General features: G+C 36.8%; 1 protein-coding gene across 1 annotated transcript; it reads right to left on the minus strand.

The window, feature by feature from the left end:
• Nucleotides 1-304: 304 nt before the first annotated feature.
• On the minus strand, nucleotides 305-9,890 carry LOC149029377 (Transducin/WD40 repeat-like superfamily protein). The gene is made up of 6 exons (XM_089141696.1): nucleotides 9,243-9,890; nucleotides 6,619-7,107; nucleotides 5,614-5,835; nucleotides 5,430-5,502; nucleotides 2,128-2,238; nucleotides 305-857 (listed from the first exon to the last, which is right to left on the minus strand). Exons 1-6 carry the CDS (start codon nucleotides 9,357-9,359, stop codon nucleotides 490-492), a joined length of 1,380 nt encoding a protein of 459 aa, XP_088997822.1. The 5' UTR covers nucleotides 9,360-9,890; the 3' UTR covers nucleotides 305-489.
• Between the last annotated feature and the right edge of the window lie 15,507 nt (nucleotides 9,891-25,397).

Here is a 25,397-nt window from a genome sequence, read left to right on the forward strand (position 1 = left end):
CTAAAATCTGTCTCTAGCTCTCTTGAATTTCTTCTTCTTCTCTGATCAATAAGTCAAGAAACGGGTTCGTATTAGCATCCCACTCTTTCTTCTTTTTTCTTTTTTCTTTTTTCTTTTTGTTGGTAAGATCAGCAACCCACTTCACCTGTTGTATGACTGTATCTTTATGAGAGGGCTTTGTTTTTATTTTGAAGCACATTTATAGTTTGAGATCTCCAGTTGGTACAATCCACATGGGAAGCCAAACAATTAGCAGTTCTACTAAAGAAGGTTTCAAAATTTGCAGCACCATGACTGAGTGATCTTGGTAATTGAATTCTATTCTACATAAACATGTTACATTGTGTATCAGACTATCAAGGGACAAAGAAAAAGCTCAGCTACTGAGCCCATGGGAAAATGATTATGGGTGCTGACTCCTGATTCATAATATACTAAATACAGACGTGCTAGCCAATCTTTGCCAACTAGAGTAGGTAAAAGATCTCCTTATTCATCTGAGCTATCTTCACTGGTGTCTGGGAGCATGGGCATTGCAGCACAGCAGAATGACTCCCTGTCCTTGAGGAGAAGACAGCTTCCATCTGAATTCCATTTCAGATCTGTTACAGTAAACTGTGGCAATGGAATACTCACACAGAAGGCACCAGATGGGCTCCACATATACACGTTGGAACTACCAGTGCAAAGAACAACGCGTGGGCACGATGGATCCCAGGCAGCTGCACGAATTGGTTCTTTCTGCACCAGTATAGCCGCAAGTTCAAGGTGGCGGATGTCCCATATCCATAGAATAGTTGGCATGCTATCATTGCGGGTGAACAGATACTGGCTATCGTTGCTCCATGACAATAGACCTGTTAATTTTGCCAAGTTAATTGATCAGGGTTCAGGGTTCATGCTGTTGCAGAGGGCTTTCAAGGAGTGTTTTGAAGTTCATATCAGAAGATAACAGAACCTCAAATTTTCATCACTTAAATACTGGTGTAAATTAAAGCATGAAGAGAAGGACCAAAACAAAATTTGTGAGGAATACTACTCACAGAGTTACTGTTCACATAGACCCGGTCCTATCTGAAATAGCAAGAGAATGAAGATTTATTTGCTGGTTTAGTTTAGTTGCTATTACATAAGTTCTCTATTTCTGTAACAATTGCTAAGTAGGAATTCCTTTCTTGTAATCAGATCTTACTTGGGTTTTGTTTTTGTTTTTGTTTTTGCTTTAAAGTGATTTAGGCTAGATCTTACCAGTTAGAGCTAAAACATGTTCCCTTTTTACAAAAACAAATGCAGGCTCGGGCATCTACTAGAACCACTTCTTCCAATACTGTTTCTAGAAGAGGCTCTGCAAAAGGAGTGGTTTCTATTCTGAAGTTTCCAAGTTTGTAATAGTTGCATTCCTATTTGATACATGGTTCTATTTCTTGAGTTTCCAATTTGTAATAGTAGCTTTACTATTTAATAAAGAGGAGCTCAACAAAGACCACAATATGAATAATGAAAGAAAGGGTTTATGCTATTTTTCTGTGCGATTCAGCTATTGTGTGAACAGCCTTGGGTGCAAACCCTTCTGGAGATGGGCAGGAAATCTTCTGCACAGTAGGTAAGATATCTTCATATCCTTCTTAATACCTATTCTTCTCAACCATTTTTTCCATTGTTTCTACTTTATTTCCCACGACTGGTTCAGTTTTACTGCTAGTTTATTACCATGAATTGAGGTGTGGGTCCCTCATTTTTGTGCATGTGGCAGTTAATGGTCCATACAAGGAAGATCTTCTGCAAATTAAATTGGAAGTTTGACTTCAGATGACTGCCCAAAAAAAATTATTATATTCATAATATGCAGTTTTTTTCCAGTCCACAAGCATTGCATAAATCAGACAATTGTCATTACTCAATCTAACCAACTCTGATATGACCCCATAGGACAAACCCAACAGGATAAGGGCTTCATCCCACCAACCAAGCACATATATTGTCATGCAGTTTCAATCCAACTGGTCTATTGATGAGGAACCGCACTCTGTATTTGGTTTTAGAATTCTAACAACTGAAAGTATAATGCAGAAGCAACAAAGTTTGTTTCCCTTTGGTGGTTTTAACAATTGAAGATCAGGAGCTCACCAATGCCTTGTTTGGGGTTTGGTTTGTCTGCAGGAGGCTTCTGCGATGGTAGTGTAATGGGAACTTCCATTATCTTGTACCTGACTCTGAAGTGTCCTTCTGGAGTATTTTCTGGAGAATGATTTATTGCACAATTAGAATAATAAGAGGCTCAGCTTGTCTACTGGGAGATGAAGGTTATGTATATGAAGTACATCACAGACGTACATCAGAAAAAAGAAAAAATAAAGCCACCAACAAACAACAGTAAAGTCGCTTTTTTTTTTTTTTTTTGGGGGGGCGGGGGAGGGGGGAAGAACTACTTTTGGGGCTAGTTGATATCATTCAGGACATTCACATAGAAGTACAGTTTCTTACCAGAGAGCAAGAATAGTAACACAAATTTATTTAGCATGTCATGAGGACACTTAGAAGCTCAGCAATCATCACAAAGAAAGCATATAGTGTTAATACCTGTATCCAAGGTAAAGCATATAATGACAATATCATTGGACATCATTCCTGAAATTTTTGTTATTCAATTTCCATACAAATGCAAATGAATAAGAACAGTTCTCACCACTACCACAAGAACCAGTTTGGATTCCTTTGAAGAAATTTGGGTTCCATTTGTATTTGGTTTGATTTGTATATATTCTCTTCATGAGATTCCTATTCAGAGTAGTAGGACCAGGAATCCTTCTTTGTACTTGTAATTAGCATTATACAAATAAAGGGTAGGGGATGGGGCCTGAGAAGTTCAATCCCTCAATTTAGTCCTCCTTGCTCTCTTCTCCACAGCTTCCTCGTGGGTTTTCAAGGGTGTCACATGGTATCAGAGCACAGATATTATCTGGTTGTTCCACTGTGATTCTTGTTTGAAGATCTTTTAGATCTCTTCAAGGCACTATGCTGCATATTACTACAAGTTAAATCCCTGATGAAGTATTCAATAGAAAGTTAGGATTCCATTAATTAACTATGGTACAAGATCGATTGAAGATTCTTCATTAAAGTTCTGGATTTCTCTGTTGACTATTGCTGCATTTTCTCATGAAGATTGTTCATTGCTTATCCAGACAATGGATCATTACTTAAGACAGCAGACACTATCAACAACCTGAAGTTCTTTTATCCTCTGCAGCTTGCAATTTTTGGTTGTCTACTGCTATTTCCAATGTAGAGGTAAGGCTAGGAATAGGCTAGGAATAGTATAGCCCAATTAACCCACAAATCAGAGAATCAGAAATAGGGACATAAATTAGCAACTTAACGTCTGAAACAAACCACACATTATGACCAGCCTTGGTGACAAAGGGAGCTTGTTTGGTGGTGAGGAATTGCTTCAAGTTTCATTTGATTTCATCCATGGATGGAAGATTTTGGCACAAATCACCGAAATAGAAACTAGTCACACAAAATAGGAACTTATTGTCCTAGGGCAAACCAGCCAACTGATTTGGCTCCCAAGTTGGACCAACATGCAGTTCCAAGTGATGGGATAATATGCTACAAATCTGAGGTTAATGAGATGGTTTGATTCTCAGATACAAAGTGGACAGAAAATTGTAAGTTTAGGTTTGACAGAGGAACAAAGTGATGGATGGCTGGATAAATGATGGGGAATGTGAGATGAGATGGAAAGCCAATAAACCCAACAGGGATTGCAAGATGGAGGAAGAACAAGGGGAGGGTTTTATCAGTCCAAATATATCAGCTCTACACCTGGGTTGAAATGGTAGGTTCCAGCAGATGATGATCAAAATACTTGTTGATTCTCTTCAAGCAGCAGCAGCAACAGAGGGGCAGTAACAGCAGACTTCGATCAAGAGAAAGGAGGATAGCATAGATGGATTTAGCCCCTCTTAGAAAGGTTCCTTCAGCTGTAGGATTTAGCAGTGAACAAGAAGGTTTCCTAGACCTAGCTATTTATCCCTCACAGCAAGGCCCAAGCCCTTCTATCACTCAAATTGGACAACAGAATAAAATACTCAAAGCAAAGCTTCATAAATCAATATCCAAATCATTATTTGTTGGCAGGAGGCTGATTACAGCCTTATATGTTTATAGAGCTGTGGTACTTGCTCTCCAAGTCACGTGGAAAAGTAGAAAATACTAATTCTAAGACTAGGAACTAACTTTGTTGAGAACTAAACCTAATTCGCAGCTCAGAAAAAAGAAAACTTAATAGCAACTAAGACTCAATAAAAAGTAGAAACAGATAAATTCCTAACTTCCCCATGCATTGACAAAATCAATCCTTCTAAAAATCTTCAAATGAGCTGACTTGGACCCCACAAAATCTTCAGGTGATATTTCACCAAGACCAAAAGGGCTGTGACACAGTTCACATGAACAGTGTTTTGGCCTATTTTTCTTCATATGTTGTCATACTCACCACATCAATTTCCTTTTCTCTAATTGATCCCAGAGTGTTTAAAGGATTGTTTTCTTGCATCAGTTCAATTTAGATAAGGTGCTAGTTGCCCTTATTCTTTGATTTGGGTTATTAAATCCTAATTGAGTATATCTGATTTGGGATGTTATTACCAATAAAACACAAAAGGATTTTTCAAGAATTGGTCAGTATTAGTAATTACTGCAGCTTTTGGGTTCTAAAACCTAACTGGGCTTCAATATTTTTTACCTCTCTTCATTTAATTTCTGAATCCAAAACCCTTACTGGGGTCTGACTTTAGAGTTCTCTTCACTTGGTTTGTGATTAGGCCTCAATTTACAGATCTATTGACCATTTGATTGTGGAATTAGTTTACATCTTCATGACTAAGGTGGCAACACAATGTGATGTCATCACATTTAACTATCCCCCCATTATCTTCATCCGAAAAGCATATTAGTACCCCCCCCCCCCTTTATCTTCATCAAAAAAGCACATTGTAATGCAATTTCTATTACGATTTCAATTGCTTGCTTGCAAATTTTTGGTCCAGAAAAGAATTGCTTCAACCAGCTGAGATAGCTGTGGATGAGAGGTCCATTGCTGAGATAGCCTACCATCCCTCTTTCCCTTTATTATGTGTGTGTGTGTGTGTGTGTGTGTTTGGGGTTTGGGGGGGTGGGGCCAAAAATTACAGTTATGTTTCAATTTGTTCATCCTTATGGTGTTGATCCAGGGCTTTAATCAATCACCAGATGGTTTCTCTGGTTCAAGATAAATCAATTATGACCTCAAATAGAATTGGAGGGACACATGTAGGCAACCCAATTTAATTAGGATAAGGCTGAGTTGTTGTTCGTGTTGTTACACAGCTTGTATAATGATAAATGAAAATGGATGTTTATAAGAAGAGGGAAATACTCACCAGGACTGCCTTGTATAAAACCATCACTTAAATGTAATCCTGACATATCAAGTTGCAAAGGCTCATCCACCTCCTAGAAATGTTTAAGAAATGTAACTCAAGATCTCAGGTGAGTATAACTCCTCAAAACATAATAATACCTAAATAACATGAATTATAAAATCAAAAACAAAAACAGAAATACCTTGAAAATAGCAGCACTGCAAGGAGCACGAACAGAAGACAGGTGCATAAATTCAGCAAATATTTTCCATGTCAGGTGATTCAAAACTCGTAACATCTGATCATAACTGCCCACTGCCAGAAATTGGCCACAAGGGGAGCATGCAACACTTTTTACACCCAACCCACTTTCGTATGCTTGGTATTTAAATAGACATCTCCCATCTGGAGAATAGATCAAAACCTGTACAAAATAATGCTGACTATAAGAATTTCTTGCACTCAATCTAAGCCATGTTTTCTACACCTTGAAAAAACAATCATAATATTATTAACACCCGAGAGAGGGTAAAGAAAATCTTCTTTTTTTTCTTTTTTGGGGTAAAAGAAGGGAAAGAAAATCTAATGCACAAATATGGGAAGAAAAGAGATTAATATTTTCCAAAGTGATCAATTGTGTTATTTTTAAGACACGAGCTCCTCTAGTCCTAAATTTTCAGAGATGAATCACAATTGGGAATAAGAATAATCCATTCAATGGGTACAAAACAAGAGAGCTGAAACAATTTTTTTATATAAGTTTAAGCACTTGAAGGTTTTTTAGGAACAAAATTCTAGTTTTCCTATTGCAACAAAATATATTAAAATGTTAGAATCATCTGACGGAAGGAATGTTTCATCTAGGAGATGACTTACTTTTGAGACCATAGAAATGAAGTTTGCAATTTCTTGCAAGTAACCCAGCCTCTGCAGTAAATAGCAAAGCTAGGGGAGTTCTGTGTTCTACACAAACAACCTAATTTAAGTGCAGAAATAAGAGATATTGCAGCAGAGGTGGTATTGCCTATGTAGGATGAGTGATGGTACAACTACATATTGACAGAGGAAAAACACAATTTGGTACTAATTGAGCTTTATCTTGAGAACCGACTGTTGTTAATGAAAGTTCAAATCAAGATGAATTGGAATTAAGTCTGTCTAAAATTTCATATATGCAAATAGGAGGACTAAGAAGCAAATGACAGACCTTATAGTCAAGAGGTGAGTCCCAGATTACTATAGCACTATCATCTGGTGACCATTCAATATCTGCTAAATCTAGAGTGTCAATGGCAAAAATACCCATGACTTCCCATGAATGACAAGACAGTAGATTTATGTAGTCTTTGCAATCACGTCTAGTGCAAATAGCAGCAAACTTTCCATCTTTGGTGAAAGAAACACCCTTTGAACCATGCTTAGGCCATTGGACATGTACACAGGCTGTGTTCACCAATGACCAAACTGTTAGACGCAACTGGAAATCCGATGTGGTAAGTATGTGGCGACTATCGGGACTCCACCTTGCATATGCAATCCCAGCAGCACCTTCATCTATTTTGCAAGTCCATTCAGGCTGGGTTAATGACCATGCCTGTATCATTGGTCTCTTGTAGAGACCACAGAGTATATACTCTGAATCAAGAGCCCATTCAACATAGCTTATCTTATCCAAGCATGAAAACAATTGCACCACCTGTCGATAAATAGAGAATAAAAATAAGTGAACAACAATCATAGAGACATCAAATTTATCAATCCAAATACTCTTAATACAATTAGCATTAACAAGTTGTATCATTTAAAGGGTAGATAAGAAGGTTGAAAACATGGAACTCATTCACCACAAAAAAAATTGAACTGGAATGAGGATTCAGCATTAAATATTGGCCTGTAATAGGTAAAGTTAATGTTGCTTCATACTAACAGCATACAGGTACCTCCACCATAAAGTTCATTTTAAAACCAAACATTTACATCCAAGGCCACATATACATTAAGTCCAACAAAAAGCTGATATGTTGGAGTTCCCGGATGCCAGTTGAATTTGGCCATCAAGAATGGCTCCTTAAATGTGTCGGGGACTCAGGGTATTTGCCATAAAAACAATAGAGTATTGTTAGGATTACCTTAAAATTCACAAAGGCAAATACTTCAATGGGGTGAACTAAATTGTACCCATCATTGCCCAGTGGAATAAGCTCCTTCCATAGCAAAACCTATATGGAGAAAGGACTCTCTCTTCTGCTCTCTATCTTAAATCCTCAGCCAGTTATGAACTCTTAACTCATTAAGTAATTAGGATTTGTTATTTCCATAATAGTCATAACAGAGCCTATTTTAGACAAACGGTTGTGCTTGAAAGTTGAAACAAGTGGCACAATCCAAAACTAGGCATCTCACAACTTGTCCATCATCACACAGAAGGACAGCCCACATGAGATGGAACAATTTAACCCCCAAGTGAGAAATTTCTACTATGTTTTAGTCCCTCCACTTAACATCACATAACAGACTCTTGAGTATGCAGGCATATGCCACTTGAAACCCCACATCCTAAAAAAGGACTATGTCAAACAGTCTTAACCAGAATTGAACATAAACATCCATGAAACCATTTTTATTGTAATTATATTTCCTTTATAATAATAATAATTTAAAACCCTCTGCAAACAATACATAAAAACTGCCACTGTTTATGAAATTTCTCATCTGATCATTTCAGAGTTTTAAAAACTGCCACTGTTTTTGGAATTTCCATCTAATCACTTTGGCAACTTTTCCAAGAATACCATTAGGAAATGAATACTCTATTGAATAACTCATCAATCCACAGTGGAATATTAGATGCAAAGCACAGAGTATGTAGCTAATGTGGGCATTAACCTCTGGTACATCATTGAGAACTAATTTGCAACTGCTACGGTAAAGACCTCTAAGGTATAGGGACAAAAGAACAACTTGCAGTATTTCATACAGGAATCTCCAATGATCACTCTCAACAGACATATCACATGAATTCTCACAATTATATTCTGCAATCACAATGCAATAATATACAGTATGACAACTATAGGAACAGAATGCCCGAATTTGTCCCTAGTTGTAAGCATTTTATAGTCAAACCCACTAGGCCAGGATGTATATAAGATATCAATCCACAGTAATAAACTCAATCCTTTTAGAATTGAATTTGATGCACATATATACAAATAAAAATAGGGAAAATGTTGAAATGGGGGAGACCCCCACCTGTCCCCCTGACCATCCTCCCCTTTGGAAGACCCACCTAATCAGCAGAGCAGAGTGCACTTGGGCAAGGTGCCTAACACTTCCATAAATAAATAAATATAACTAATCTTCATTCTATATGCCTATTTTAATTGGAGACAGGATCAATGAAAGTTTAAAGTGGAATGCAGCTCACTTGAGACTCAGGGAATCAAGTGCATAAACCTTGACTGAAAATCTGGAACAAATGATCAGAAATACATGATTGGAAAATATGCAGGAGTTGAGACTACGTTAAATTGCCATTGAATCCATTGAGAAATGGGCCACAGATAACATTGTAGATTTTAACCGAAGATAGTTTTTCTTTCGGTCCTCTATACTGAATTTACCTACCTAGTAATTCATTTTTTATTTTTTTCGGATTTAAGTCGCGAAGTCCTACAAGCTAACAGCAGTAATCCTACTATACTTTTGATTAAATACTTGGTTGATAGCAGAAACATTTGAAACACTGAGAGAGCATGAACCCCGTTAGATGTATGGTTATGGTAAATTTAGTGGCAACTGAGAAGGAGATGAGGGGAAGAGTGGGAATACCTTGAGGGAAAGAACATCACGAATCACCAGGCGATAGTCGACTGCAACAGCTAAATAACGAGCATTTGGCGAGAAACAACAGGGACCCGTTTGCTTAAAGGCCTCCGTGAACTCCATTAGCGCCCAAGAGGGGTAATGGAGGATTTTATCAGCAAATCAAGCAGCAACTAGATCTGGAAAGTCCCTGCGACGAGTGTATTCGACTCACATTTCTCCTTTAGAAAATGCAGGAAATGGAAAACCGTGAAACCCGTAAATCACCCTCCACTTCTTTCGAAACTTGGTTTCTTTACCTCAGGCGTCAATGTTATATCTTTTTGGGCTAATAGCTCAGGTTTTTTACGTTCTTTCCTATCCCGGAGCACGAATAAGCCCCAGAACTCCTCCAGACAAGAGATCTATCTTTCGAATTAGACGGAGATCGTTTGATCCTGACTATTCAGACGATCGAATGAACTCGGGAGTCGGGAGTCGGGAGTCGGGAGTCGGGAGTCCGGACTACGATTCGATTTGTTGTCTGCAACTATTTCGAAATGAGTTCTTAATTTGAATGTCGCAAATCTAATTCTGGGGACCCGCAATTTGGCACCCAAAATTTTCATTTTCACTCAAAAAGTGAAAGCGAACTAGCGAAGGACCCAACGGCACTCGGATCGATTTGAACTATTGTGGAAGAAACTCCGAACTGGTTCCACGATGGCCCGCCTCGTTAAGGCAGCGTTTGGTGGCCAAGAAACGTAAAGAAAATTTGTACGATATTTTTAAAGACAAAGAAAGAGAGAGCCACACAATCATTACGTTTATATCATCATTACTTGTGTTATTTGTTCTACCAAAAAAAAAAATTCAAAGCCTTTTCTTTCTTAGCTACCAAACAGAGCCTAAAATTTATTAGTGGACATGGCGTCAACCGTTTGGTTCTGGTGTGGTGCGATGCAAAGCATCTAAAAGAATTCGGATCATCACCCCGTCAGGCCCGACGACTTTACCATCACAAATTCGGTGAGATCCACAAGTAAAAAAAAAAAAAAAAAAATAACCCATCATCACCCAACCCCTGGTCCCTTGTATTTATGGTGGTAAAGCTATTTGTGCTGCCCGGGTAGCTAATCCAGAATCCATCTAAAAACACCACTTGTACGGGGTTTACGGTGCAAATCTTTAACCTCCAAACAATCTACCCAAGTAATGATGATCACCATGAGGAACTTATTTGTCACCACTTGTACAGGGGTTTATCCAGCGGCCACCGTGGATGATCACCACATGATGACAAATAAATTCCAGCCGTTGAATCTTTGAAAGTTATATCTCTTGTGATACCGGTCCAATTAAAGCAATTAAAGATCCAACCAATGCTCTACCCTCGGCTCGCTTAGTAAAATAAAGTAAAACAACAAAATATGGATCTTGATGCATTCTTTCACGATTATTTTTGGACCAAGCGAATAGTCTAGGGATTGGTCCTTGAACGACTAAGGGGGTTCAGGCCAACTCGTCATCTCCAGCGGGGAGTGAGCAATCTATGTGACATATGGTCCACGCGCTTAAGCCGGATACTCATATGGAGAATTGACTATATCGAGGAGATAATGTGATCAGAGATATCCTCGAGCCTTGGGGCGACAGGATCTCAGTAAACTTTAGCTCGCCACTGAATAGGGACGGTCTGATGGGACCCGTTGGCTGTTAGATTGGGTGGCACCAGGAACTCACAAACGGCTGAAAGGACCACTGTCTCGCAAGACGGCAGGTAAGCCATCACCGAGAGGAGGAGCCTGATATATAATCTCTCATCGCATTGGAACAAGGTAAGCTCTACACAGACTCCAGCCTTCAATCCTTCAAGAGGATGATCTTCATCATCTCTTGGGTCTACACTCCTCTATGGAGTCCCTTATTTGCTAGTCAGACCTAACTCGATTGAGGTGGCTTCCCAGTCCTTAGAGGCCGCCCACTTTCACCTTGTTTTGGTCTTAAGAGCTGGAGCTGGATCGAGAGCGAACTATGTGGTTAAGATTACATTTCTTGCACCAACACAATCTTATCACCTCTCCCATTTTAGACATTTTTGTGGTTACAAAATTTGGCCGGAGAGATGGAGAGAGATTAAACCATAAAATTGGAAACCAGGAAAAGTGAGATGGGATGAGAGATGAAGGGGGAGGCGTTCTATAAGGTAGCAATACGAGGTAATCATAAGCTGATAAGCACTGCCAATACCCTTTTTTTTGCATTTGAAACGACTGAAATTTACTAGGATTTATTCCTTTGGATCCCATTATTAAGTCGAGTTCTAAAAGAGCTCTCTCATTCATGTTTTTTTTGGGTGATTTTGATGTAGCATGTGAATCAAATCCATCTAGCTTAATTACATTGTTTTCGCTGTGAAATTGACGGAAGACATATTGGTATAGAGTACAAAGCCACTTGGTTTGAACATGACAAGGAGAAAAGCGAAAGTTCTCTGAGCATGTTCTCAAAATAAGACGAGAGAATGATCCAACAACTGAACGTGAAGGCGACGACAATTCTGGGAAAATTAATGCAACGGCAAGGATGACTAATAAGAATTGCTGTCCTAAAAAAAAAAAAAGAATATGGAAGGTATTCCCCCATGTATTCAGTAGAATTGCTGTCCTAACATTAGCTAACGGACCATCATACCTCTGCTGCCATATAATATCTGAACTTATACTAAGTCAGAATTAATATCAGCCACGAAGTGAATCTTGGATTGCTTTGCATCTTACTCTCTACCTCTCCAGGTAGCATAGATTTCATGGTGTTTCAAAATATCAAATTTTAATTAATTTATTTATTTATTTATTTTAAAATTGATTAAAATTTGAAAAGCCAAGATGGTCATCTAGGCAATGCCTTGACTATGCTGATGTAAATATTGAAGCAGGGAGACTAGGCTGGATCAAAATGTTTTGTCCAGTTGATGGACCAAGTGGATCATCTGGTCCAGGAAAAATATTTTCTATTCTACAGATGTGTAGGGACCATTAACTCGCATTCACTGGTTTAGGTTTGAAGAAAAGTTTAACCAGGGGTGCCCAAGCTTGGTTCCTCCCAACTGGTGAAATATGGGGCACTAGTTGGGTCAACCTATTGAATCTCGATTTCTTTTTATCAACTCACAAGGGGCCGATTCAAGGTTTTCCTATTATGGGCCAGGCGTGTATTGGTTTTGGATGATTGGTAAAAGCAAGGATGGGGAGGATAGAAAATAATATAGGAAAATGAATGGGAGTGGGAAATTTTGAAACTGCAAGGACCTTTCCTTTAAAAAATCCATCAAATATATGAACTACTATAAAATTCTTGTAACATTTAATATAGTGTATTGTATTAATATATTTAATACAGTGTACTATATTAATATATTGTAGTTAGGAGAAGGCTGAGTTGTTTATTGTTGTTATGTATTATGTGGTAAATTCTCTCTGAATGTATTTGATAATAGGTATATTCTTTAACTTCTCACTCTTAGAGAAAGGTTTTCTTTATCCTCTTAAAATTAATGCTTTTTGACTTGTCTAGTAAACATTAATCAACTTCATTTTGTTGCATGTGCTATCTTGTTCTATGCTTTCTTTTTGTTGTTTATTACCACTTAAGAGGGTATGCCCATGATAATGATTCTCAATTAACCTAGCCAGTTGAAATTGTAGATTTTCTAGCTGAAACTTGCTTGTCATCTGTGTTGTAGCAAACTGGTTCTTTGCCACCAACATCATTTTATTGCATGTGCTATCTTGTTCTATGCTTTCTTTTGTTGTTTATTACCACTTAAATGGATATGCCCATGATGATGATTCTCAATTAACCTAGTATGTTGAAGTGTGTAGCTTTTCTAGCTGAAACTTGCTTTTCATCTGTGTTGTAGCAGACTGGTTCTTTGCCACCCAAATTGTCAGTGGAACCACCAACGCCATTTGCGTCTAATGAATCTCCAAAGGTTAGTGTGTACTTGCCATAAGAAAAAGGACTAAGAGAAATAGACAAGAACAGGATGAAGATATACCGCCAATCTTATTTGCATGACTTGCTTGCGGCATGTGCAAAAATGATTTCCATAAAATAGTGTGCCCACCCACATAGAGATCCCTAGTGTAGTTGCAATTTTCTGTAGAAAGGCGTATCTTATCGATTGAATGATCTACATATACTTTCTGTAGTTTGATTTATAGCCATCTGAGAATTTCCTGGGTTTTCTTGAAATTGCAAACAATTTCCCCCCTTTTCCATCCCAGATATGATCAGAAGCTGACTGTTTTTGTGTGTGTGTGTGTGTGTGTTCTTCTTCTTCTTCCTTTTTCCCCCTTTTTTTTGGGGGGAGGGGGAAGGGGGGGGGGGGGGGAGAAGAAAGAGCTTAACTGGTTCTAAAGGGTGAAATCAAGTATTCACAATACGTGTGGACTGTCTTGCGGGAGCACAATCACCACAGAGTGCAGTCTCAGCCGCAAGCCTTAAGGTTAACCCAGTTTATGTGCTTTTGGTTTCATTTGATTCTTTTATTGTAGTATTGTACCATTGGTTAATTATTCAAATTCTTGACTTTATTTCAAGAGCTTCAAGGTATGGCAAAAGCTTCTGTTGAGGTATCAACTAGTTCTCAAGTTAATAATGGGGTCCAAGATTCAGAAGATGTGAACAACAATAGATCTTCAAGTTCCAATCGCACTGGGTGGAGAATTCCCGGACTAGGTGGATCTATTCTTACAAGAACGCGCAATGCAAATTACTCCTTCAATTAGTAACTTTTGGGCCTACTCTCCTTTTCATTGACAAGTATATGTACATTTAGAGTTCATTATGTTGTATATGGAATTCATTTAATGCCCCTCAGAAAGGACAGGCTTACTATTTTTACATGAAAACAAGACCAAGCATGAAATTTTGTAGATCATGAATTGATTATTAGTGCCAAGAACTTTTCTTCCATAATAACAATAAATTAAGGATTGGTGGCGTGAGGAGGAAAAACGTTTACATCTTTGTCAATTTCTTTGAATTATGTGGTTTGGTTACCATTTAAATTATCCTGTTTATTTTTTGGAGCAATTTTATGGTATGGCACCTCAGAAGCTCTGTTGAATCCTAGGGATGGTTAAAAAGAATAATACCACATGGCTGAGTAAATTGTAAACGGGGGATGAAATTTCATGGGATTTGAAGACCCAGGTTACGTTTCATGTTCCTATCAAAATGGAAAAAATGAACCCTTGCAAATCTAGTGGAATAAAAGCTTGTTGAAATCTAAAAGGTGCTTTCATTGGATGATTCTGAAACTTAACATTGGTTGCTCATAATTAGATTGAAATGGATTGTTCTTTCAGAGCTGATGGAATCTTGGGTAGGCTTTCCCATCCACGAAGAGAGAATGTTATTGAGTTTGGCACAAATTTGGAGATGCATTGGTCCACTCAAATTCACTCCTTCTCTACCAAGTCTGAGCATGCACAACAAGAGAAACTAAAGCGAATTAATTGTATTTCTGGAGAAGGATGATATGGGTGTCCGGATCTTGTTAGGCGGTGTGTCTAACCTGGTAGTACTTGTGGATTTCATTAAATTTCAGTTGTGCCAAAGAGCATGTGCATATTATGCCAACTTAGTGAAATGATGGGTTTTTTTTTCTTGATCTAAGCCAACCATTTTTTTTGTGTGATTGAGATTTGATGGAATCTATGTGGCATTCATCCAATGTTGAGCACCATAGACACCATCAAGTGAGAAGCACCAGCCTAACAAGATCTGTTTGGGTGGTGTCTGTGGTGCCCACCATTGGATGTCCATCACATGGATTTCATTAAACCCGACTGCATAGAACACCATGTACATATATAATTAACTTAAGTGAAAAGATGAATTGTTTTTTTTTTTCTTTCTTTCTTTCCTAAATTTTAATAGAATGAATACAAAATAACTATTTTGCCTTTATTATGTAAATGTCTTTAATGCCCCTGCCCCTTCACTCTAACTCAAACCTTCAACACAAAAGCGACTTCAGCTCTGCAACATTACTTCCCTTCTCTCTACCTCTTCAACTGTAGAAAGAGTCGAAGAAAGTTTACAGCTTGACCGTCAAACGCTCATGCCATTTATGTTGGTTACCCTCTTGAATTTCTGAAGAATTTTGGCTGAACTGGTCAAACACAAAAACCTATAAGGAGTTCAAATGACAAATTTTCACCTCCTCCTTCACTACTGTGCCCGTTCTTCTAGTCGACCAAATTTTATCTATTTCGCTTTAACAACAATCCCGAAGCGTCTTGATTGGAAATTTTATTGATTCGTTTTTTTTCTGTCATCAACAACAACAATACTGTGATATTCTTCGCCCCGTATGACTCTAGATCCTTTATAACATGTTGAATGACAGATTCAAGTGGTGAAAAAGCATCATTTACGGCATCAAAGGAAGCAAGGAAAGGATCACTAGCAGACATCATCCCTGACATTGCAAATCAAACAATACTTGCATTAATATTGTTTGTCACGAGATTGATTACTTTGAGAATAACTTCTTGGATCTTAAATTCAAGAAGAAAAAAATATTTGAGGTTATGTTATGCGTGGATTTTTGAATGACATATTCATGTTTATGAGTTTGGATCCTCTCTAGGGAGGATGTCGCCCATAGAGTGCCTAGTGAGCCTTCAGAGAATGTCACAATTCCAATCCGAAAGCTATGATAAACTATTGTTCTTCTTTTTTTTCGTTTTTTTTTTAAAGAAGAAACGAAGAAGAAGAGGTTGCATTCTTTCAGAAATTTTAGATTCATCTCTCAGAGAGTGTTCAGATCTAATGGAGAAGATGAAGACGAAATCTGCGAACACGAGAAGTAGGGTGAAGAAGTGGAAGGAAACTTGAAAACTAAATGAATATTAGTTGGATTTTACAGTAATGTGGGTTTCAAGTTAGAAAGAAAAAAAAAATGAGTTGTTTTATATAGTCTTTAGATTGGAATTGGACACGTGACATTCTCTAAGGGCTCATTGGACACTCTATGGGCGATATCCTCTCTAGTGAGGATCCAAGCTCTCACTCCATGCCCATTCAGATTTCTTTTCTTCTTTTTGTCTCAAGATCAAATTTACTTTTTTAGTTCAATGGATTGAACATCTCTTGATTTTGTGTCCACCGTGTTGATTTTGTGTCCACCGTGTTGATCTCCTGGCATTTATTTATATTGGAGGTTGGGCGGCAAATCGTTTACTATATAGTTTCTCTGCTTCTTATGGGAAGATGTTATGAATTTGTTGAGCAGTGCAACTATTGTTTGATTTGCAATGTCAATGATGATGTTTGCTACACTGCTAGTGATCCCTTCCTCACTTACTTTGATGCGGTTAAGGATGCTTTGGTATTCGACGTGTTACAAAGAATGTAGAGTCATGCGGGTGAATAATCTCGACGTTATTGTTGTTGTTGATGATGACCGAAAGAAAAACAATCGATAAAATTACCAATCAAGGCTTTCATTTTCAAGCTTCGATATATTATTTGATTTAAGAACCAAAATGCAACACATTATCGCGGTAATAAACAAAATGATAAAGAAACAACAAAAATAAAGCATAGAACAAAATAGCACATGCAACAAAATGATGTTGCATTGTGTTTACTGGACAAGTCAAAAGCATTAATTTTAAGAGGATAAAGAAAACCTTTCACCTAAAACCAATACATGCTTTACCAAAAAAAACAACCAATAAATGCCTAATCCAGAATAGGAAAACCTTGAATCGGCCCCTTGTGGGTTGATAAAAAAACCAAGATTCAACAAGTTGACCCAACTAGTGCACCATATTTCACCAGATGGGAGGAACCAAGCCTTAATAGGCCCAAGTGGGTCTCGCTGAAGATCCACCCTGACTATCCCCAAGAAAGGAGATTACTGATAGATTTGAATATGGTTTTGAAACATGAAAATAAATAAGGACTTCGAGCTAGAAAATTGCATTAATATGATATCCTTCCCTTCAATTTCGACTATACTAATTGGAGACCTAGAGTCAGTGGGAGGGTAAACTACCCTATATACCCCTACTTGGGTTGCCTCAATATCTAAAACGTTGATAACCTGGAATTGGGTACTGAAAACGGAAGGTAGACTTAGGATAGATTTGAACATGGTTCTGTAATTTGAAAATTAGTTGTTCCTTACGTATTCAAAAATTACCTGATGGCAAAATTTAATGGACCACACCAGGATTGCTCGATTGATAAAATCAACATTTCTTAGTAAAGAGATCATGAGTTCAACTCTTGCTGATTACATATTTAAAATATATATATATATATATATATATATATATATATATATATATATATGTATATATTTGGATTTCTAGCTCTAGATCTATCTATATATGTAGTAATTTGGGATTTCTAGCTCAAGATTTTCTAAATTTAGAATTAGTTTTGAATTTGGTAAGACCACACACTTATGATTGTTGAAACTTTTACATTCCACTTAAATTTTTCATAATTACCATGATGGAAGTTTTACAAACAAATTAGCATCTAAGATGTAATTGATAGAAAATTTGGTAACATACATAATGGTCAACATATATTAGGTGATTTTCAATTTTCGCTTTGAATTAAATTTGATATTTCTTAATATTTTAGTTTCTATTTAATTACATCTTTCCTTTATTTGGTGATTTATTTTTAGAGAAAAAAATCACATCTTTCCTTTATTTGGTGGTTTCTTTTTAAAAAAGAAAAGTGAAATTAAAGTTAATTTTTTCCTATTAAGGGTAGTATTATAACTTGAAAAAAAGAGCAAATAAATAAAAAGATAATCCAAGGGTTATTTTTGGGATTTTGAAAAAATATATAGATGCCACATCATCTCTAATTGGATTAACGGTAGGGGGCATTAGCAATTCTTGACAAAGTTAAAGGATGGAATAGTAATTGTAAAAAGTACAGGGGATAAAGTAATAATAAAATCAAAATACAAGGGGGTAACAGTAATTATCCCAAAAAAAAAGTTTACTTGAAATTTTTTTCTTTTAAGTCTGTTATATTTCAATTGCCTCCCATATATCAAGCATATTCTTTAGAAAGAGATAAAAGATAAATTGGAAATCATTGTGTTAATGTATAACTAAATACATAAAATAACTAGAGAAAATGATGGTAACTACGGACATTTTGATTATCCATGATTATTTGTTATCATCAATCATGCATAATATATTTATAAAAATAAAAATGTCATGCATAATATATGAACAAAGTAGTTCTAAGTCACTAAGAACATGCATCACGTGATTAGCTTTAACAAGATAATTTTAAACATTTTTTTAATTATATTTCACTTTATTTCACTCCTATTCACTATTTCACATTATAGTTCGAAATATTATTTGTCTTTATTAATACATCCTAAAACCTTATAACTAATGGCTTCCTAAGAGTATAACTTTCAAACTCTATAGATAGAGTATTATGAATTACTTAGTATTTTTGTATGCAAATATGAAAATTAATTCATTACTATGTCATATATATGAGATACATTATTTGGCTCTTCGTCTGTCTGATATTTTTCTACACCCTCATATATGGCTACAAATATGCACATGCACTTAAAAATTTACTAGTATAATATGAAAACCAATTAGCTTCCTTCTCTACAACTCATGAGGCCATCTTCATCTATAAAGGTGTTATGGATAATGCATAATGGCGGAGTCACGTTGGGGCCGGGGTCATGCCCCCCGGATTTTTTAAAATTTATAACATCCCTATACTTTTTTCCTTATTTCTCTCACTTTACATGTGAAAGTAGCACTATTTGTCCAATTGTCCCCCTCCAAAACTTAAAAATAAAAATCTAAGATAAAGATGATGGGTATATATTTTCCTAAATCTTCTCTACAGTTATTAAGTATTCACTCTCTCTTTCTCAAATTATTCCTCTCTCTCCCTCACATTCACGATTTTCCTAGTATCATTTTCATAAACATAATTAATTTTTTTTATTTTGTTGTTCTTTTTTTCTCTTAAAATTTTTAATTCTACTAATAGCAATTTAAATCTCCTTAGAATTCAACCATTGATTTTATCAGATCTAATCATAATCATTGATTTTTTTTTTTAATCCTTAAACTTTTTCCTAAAATTTTCATTTCCTAATAATGGAAATTTAAATCTCGTTTATAATTTCAACCATCAATTTTATCATATATAATCGTAATCATTTAATTTAATTTTTGAATCCCTAAAGTTTCTCATAAAGTTTTGATTCCTACTAATAGCAATTTAAATTTTAAGTTTTATTTGTTGGGATGTTTAAATTTCTGCCATTAATATTATTAGATCTTATTGTAATCATTGAATTTTGTTTTTACTTAATTTATGATAAATTGAGTGTTTAATTATCGCATATTTAGTTAACATACTTCAAATCCTTTTTTTTTTTTTTTTAGTTAACCTACTAATAGCAATTTAAATATCAACCTTTTTCTTTCATGATTTTTTAGAGTTTTTCTCCCAAAATTTTTAGCCCTTATACTTTATTTTAATACATTTTTTATGGTTTACTTATAAATGTATAATTGTGTTATCTATATTTTAGTCCTCCTATTAATTTACCTAAATTTTTTTTGTGGACCCCACGTTGGAATATAACAAAATATTCTCAGATGGGACCCACAATGGATCCTGCATTGGCTCACGTAATGTGTATGGTGAAAAGACATTAGTATTCGTTCGACAAAGAGGTGATCCAGACTCATTATTCGGCCCCCAATATCCCATCATGGCTCCAGCCCCTGGTAATGGGTTTGAGGGATTTGCAGAGAAGTAGCAGCAGACCAAGTTCATATATTTAAGTATTGAACCTTGTACTTCAGAAATTACTATTATCTCCTTCACTTATGTTAAGTGACAGTTAGATGTTAGTGTACAATGATCATTTTTATACTTTTTTAAACTCAAGCATTAATGTAAAACGTCTATCTAATCATCATTGAGATTAGTTATATTACCAAAAAATGAAAACAAAAAAAAAAGTGAGCTCCATAAGATTATCACTTTGTTTTCATTGTCGTGTCATGGATGGACTATTAGCTCTGGACTTTAATTTGGGGGGTGATTGATAAGTTTTTACTTAGTATTTATTAAAGGTTAGAAAAAAAGTAATTACACTAAAAAATAAATCAATATTAAGGTTCAAGGTTATTTTGAATATTTTGAAATCTTAAAGGATGTCATGTGATCAAGAGTAATTTAGGGTTTTGACCACTAAGGTAATTGAGGGTATTGTTGGGTTTTGGCAATAATATTAATTAAGGATAATTTAGAATGTTAACTACTAGAGCAATTGAGGGTAATTTGAGGTTTTTATTAGACCAACTTTTCATCAGGGTTAAGTTTTACAGTAATTTAGAGCATAATAATGGGTGGTCACTAGTTTCACCCCAATAAGCAATAATGTTGGATGTTGTGTAAAGAAACTCAATTTTCTATTTTGGGATTTTAAAATTGATTTTTCAGTTTCAGTATTTTAAAATTTATTTTTTAATTATATTTTTATTTACCCTCTCGAGCTTGGGTAGAGTGTGATATCATCCTATAAAGAGAATCATGATTTTCACGAATCATGTGTAAAAATGGAATCGGACTGATTTATCTAAGAATTGGATTTTTGAAAACCAGGTGGTTTTAATTGAAGAACCGTTCTGAAAAATCGTGTATAGATTTAGACTAAGTATTCTGAGTACCCTCTAAACGTAACAACAGTAAACCAGATCTAGAATTTGAAACAATTCAATAGTAGTTCTTAGCATGGCTCTCGTTCTTTCGAGTAGAGTTCTATTCATCCGCTCCGCTACTCCATTCTGTTGAGGAGTGTAAGCCACCGTGAATTGTCTCTTGATGCCTTCTTGATTATAAAAATCAACGAAGTCATCCCCTGTATATTCTCCACCATTGTCCGTCCTGAGGCACTTGATTTTCTTCTCAATTTCTCGTTCAATTTGCGCTTTAAATGTTTTGAAAACTGAAAACACATCTGACTTCTTCTTGATAGGAAACACCCAACAGTGGTATCAGAGCAAGGTTTTTTTTTCATCCTACGGAGGTGCTGTAGAAATTTTTTGAAGTCATTATTCACGTGTTTGTTTTCTTTTCGGGTATCCTGGAAAGGTATATTGGGTGATTAAGTGCATGTCTAGGAAAATTTTGTCTAAGGAGTCTGGTATTTAAGCGGACCGGTTGTGTCCCTCCAATCTTTCCTAAAAATTTTCCTGGTGTACTTTGGTTCAACAATATACCAGTTAGAAGTAACCTGAGGAGATACTTTTCACGTGAAATAGTGAGAATTATTCTGTAATCAAAAACAGTTCGTGATAGAAGCAATGGCAGCAAAGATCGACATCGGCAAGTTTGACGGCATGAAATTCTCATTATGGAAAATGAAGATGAAGGCATTATGATAAAAGATAACTGCTTGGAAGCCATCAGTGTTCGGCCAGCGGAGATCACAGATAACGAAAACTGGAACAAAATAGATGCAATGGCCCTTTTCAATTTGCATCTGGCATTATCTGATAATATTTTAGCAGGTGTAGAAGAGAAGAAAACTGCTAAGGAGGTTTGGGATCACCTCATCAAATTATATGAAGCCAAATCACTTCACAACAAAATCTTCTTGAAGAGAAAGTTGTATACCTTACGAATGGCAGAATCTACATCAGTTACAGAGCACTTACATACTTTGATTTCATTATGTTCTCAACTTTCAATGTTGGGACATAATGTTTCACCACAGGAACGTGCTGAAATTCTACTCCAAAGTCTTCCAGATTCATATGACCCAGTCATCATCAATTTAACCAGTAATATTCTCTCTGATTATCTGGTATTTGATGATGTCACTGCTACAATTCTTGAAGAAGAAAGTAGATGAAAAGGCAGGGAAGATAGACAGGCAAGCTCACAACAAGCAGAAGCTCTGTCTATGACTCGAGGAATGTCAACAGAACGTGATTCCAGTGGGAGTCACGATCAATGGAGGTCAAAATCTAGGGGTAAGAAGAATTTCAAGTGCTATAATTGTGGTAGAAGGGGACAATTAAAAAATGAGTGTCGATTCAAAAATGGTGTAGATAAGGTAGAAACATCTCATGGGTGCATTGCTGAAGGAGATATTCTTTACTGCGAAGCAGCAACGGTATCCAAGGATAGATTGGAGCTCATTGATGCTTGGATCTTGGATTCGAGAGCAACATGGCACATGACCTCTCGCAGAGATTGGTTTCACACTTATGAACCTATCTCTACAGGGTCTGTGTACATGGAAAATGATCATGCCTTGGAGATTGTTGGAATTGGCACTATCAAATTGAAAATATATGATGGTATGATACGCACTATTCAAAATGTGCGGCATGTGAAGGGCCTAAAGAAGAATCTATTGTCTTTGGGACAGTTAGATGAAATTGGGTGCAAGACCCGCATCCAAAATGGAATGATGAGGATCTTCAAAGGAGCGCTAGTTGTAATGAAGGCTGAAAGGGGCGCTGCAAATTTGTACAAATTAATGGGAGAAATGTGTCTGGAGGCAGAAGCATCAGTTGCATTAACCGGTACTACGGAAGAGATGACAAAAGTGTGGCATCAAAAATTGGGCCACATGTCAAAGCAAGGGTTGATGGTTCTTGCCAAAAGGAAATTACTCCCGGGCCTCACAAAGGTTTCATTACCCTTTTGTGAGCACTATGTTACAAGTAAGCAGCATAGATTGAAGTTCAATGCATCTGCTTCTAGGAGTAAAAGTTTCTAGAATTAGTTCATTTTGATGTTTGGCAAGCACATGTTACATCTCTGGGAGGAGCAAGGTACTTTGTATCTTTTATTGATGATTATTCCAAAAGATGTTGGGTGTTTCCTATCAAGAAGAAGTCATATGTGTTTTCAGTTTTCAAAACATTTAAAACGCAAATTGAACTAGAAACTAAGAAGAAAATCAAGTGCCTCAGGACGGACAATGGTGGAGAATATACAGGGGATGACTTCGTTGATTTTTGTAATCAAGAAGGCATCAAGAGACAATTCACGGTGGCTTACACTCCTCAACAGAATGGAGTAGCGGAGCGGATGAATAGAACTCTACTCGAAAGAACGAGAGCCATGCTAAGAACTGCAAGTATGGCTAAGTCCTTTTGGGCAGAAGCAGTAAACGTTGCCTGCTATGTGATTAATCGATCACCATCAAGATCGATTGATCTGAAGACACCAATGGAGATGTGGACTGGCAAGCCAGTTGATTATTCACGCCTACACACATTTGGGAGTCCTGTGTACGTGATGTATCATTCCCAAGAAATTTCAAAATTTCGAAATTAGATCCAAAATCCAGAAAATGCAGATTCTTGGGATATGCTGATGGAGTCAAGGGGTATCAACTGTGGGATCCCACTGCCCACAAAGTCATCATCAGCAGAGACGTTATTTTTGCAGAAGATAAGCTGCAAAAGGAAGATGTGAGTAGCACTTCAATAGAAATTCAGAGAGAACAACAGTTCAGGAGGAAGAGAAGTCCAATCCAGAAAATTCTTCTGGAGCAGAATCAGAAAACGAGGAACAAGTACCAGTTGAGTCTACAACTATGGAAGTTCGATGGTCAACTCGTGAAAGACATACCCCAACCTGACAGTCTGATTATATTATGGAGAGCAATGTTGCATATTGTCTTCTAACAGAAGATGGAGAGCCATCAACATTCAAAGAAGCGATTGATAGCTCAGAAGCGTCACTTTGGATGGCAGCAATGCAGGAAGAACTAGAAGCTCTTCATAAAAATAAGACGTGGGAGCTTGTATCTTTACCGCATGGAAGGAAGCCCATTGGTAACAAATGGGTTTACAAGATCAAACAAAATAGTGATGATCAAGTAGAGCGTTATCGTGCAAGATTGGTGATCAAAGGATATGCTCAGAAAGAAGGTGTCGATTTCACAGAAATCTTTTCTCCAGTGGTTCGACTTACTACTGTCCGGATAGTTCTAGCACTTTGTGCTACGTTTGATCTACATCTTGAGCAGTTAGATGTAAAAGTTGCATTTCTTCATGGAGATCTTGAAGAAGAAATCTATATGCTCTAACCAGAAGGTTTTCAAGAACCAGAAAAGGGGAATTTGGTTTGCAGGTTGAATAAATCTCTATACGGCTTAAAACAGGCGCTAAGATGTTGGTGTAAGAGATTTGATTCCTTCATATTGAGCCTTGGATACAACAGACTTGCTTCAGACCCTTATGCGTATTACAAGAGGTTTGGTGATGATGATTTCATCATTTTACTATTTGTATGTCGATGATATGTTGGTGTCAGGCCCCAACAAAGATAGGATCGTAGAATTAAAGGCTCAGTTGGCTAGGGAATTTGAAATGAAGGAGCTGGGACCCGCAAACAAGATTCTAGGGATGCAAATTCATCGAGACAGAAATAACAAGAAGATTTGGCTATCTCAGAAGAGTTACTTAAGGAAAGTCTTGCGCTGTTTCAATATGCAAGACTGGAAGCCAATTTCTACTCCTCTTCCTGTTAATTTCAAGTTATCCTCAAGTATGTGTCCTAGCAATGAAGCAGAGAGGATGGAGATGTCTCAAGTACCGTATGCATCAACAGTGGGAAGTCTGATGTTCGCTATGATATGTACAAGACCGGACATTGCACATGCAGTGGGAGTAATTAGTCGGCATATGGCGAATCTAGGACAAGAGCATTGGATTATAGTGAAGAGGATCCTAAGATACATTAAAGGAACCTTGGATGCTGCTCTATGTTATGGAGGATTTGAATTTACTGTCAGAGGATATGTTGATTCTGATTTTGCAGGTGATCTTGATAAAAGGAGATCCACTACTGGTTACGTGTTGACAATTGCAGGAGGAGCTGTGAGCTGGGTATCTAAACTACAAACAATTGTAGCACTGTCTACAACAAAGGCTGAGTATATGGCAGCTAGGGTGTCAAGTTTGTACAAGAAGCAATCTAGATAACGAAGATTCGGTATGGAAGAACTTGGGCACAAACACGAGAAGCTTACTGGGCCGTAATTGGGCCGAGGGTGCCTGACATTGGAAGGCCAATCCACCTTTCATTCCGAGACAGAACACC

Source organism: Hakea prostrata, chromosome 1 (genome assembly GCF_041222555.1).
Source record: "Hakea prostrata isolate BN-2017 chromosome 1, UWA_Hpros_2, whole genome shotgun sequence".
Classification (NCBI taxonomy): domain Eukaryota; kingdom Viridiplantae; phylum Streptophyta; class Magnoliopsida; order Proteales; family Proteaceae; genus Hakea; species Hakea prostrata.

Bases quoted from the DNA above. Each gene is read 5' to 3' on its own strand.
- LOC149029377 (XM_089141696.1), bottom strand. From the start codon at position 9,359: ATGGAGTTCACGGAGGCCTTTAAGCAAACGGGTCCCTGTTGTTTCTCG. The intron at 7,108-9,242 runs GTATTCCCACTC...ATTTATCGACAG, and splicing joins GTGATGTTCTTTCCCTCAAG to GTGGTGCAATTGTTTTCATG. The intron at 5,503-5,613 runs GTATTTCTGTTT...AAACATTTCTAG, and splicing joins GCAGTGCTGCTATTTTCAAG to GAGGTGGATGAGCCTTTGCA.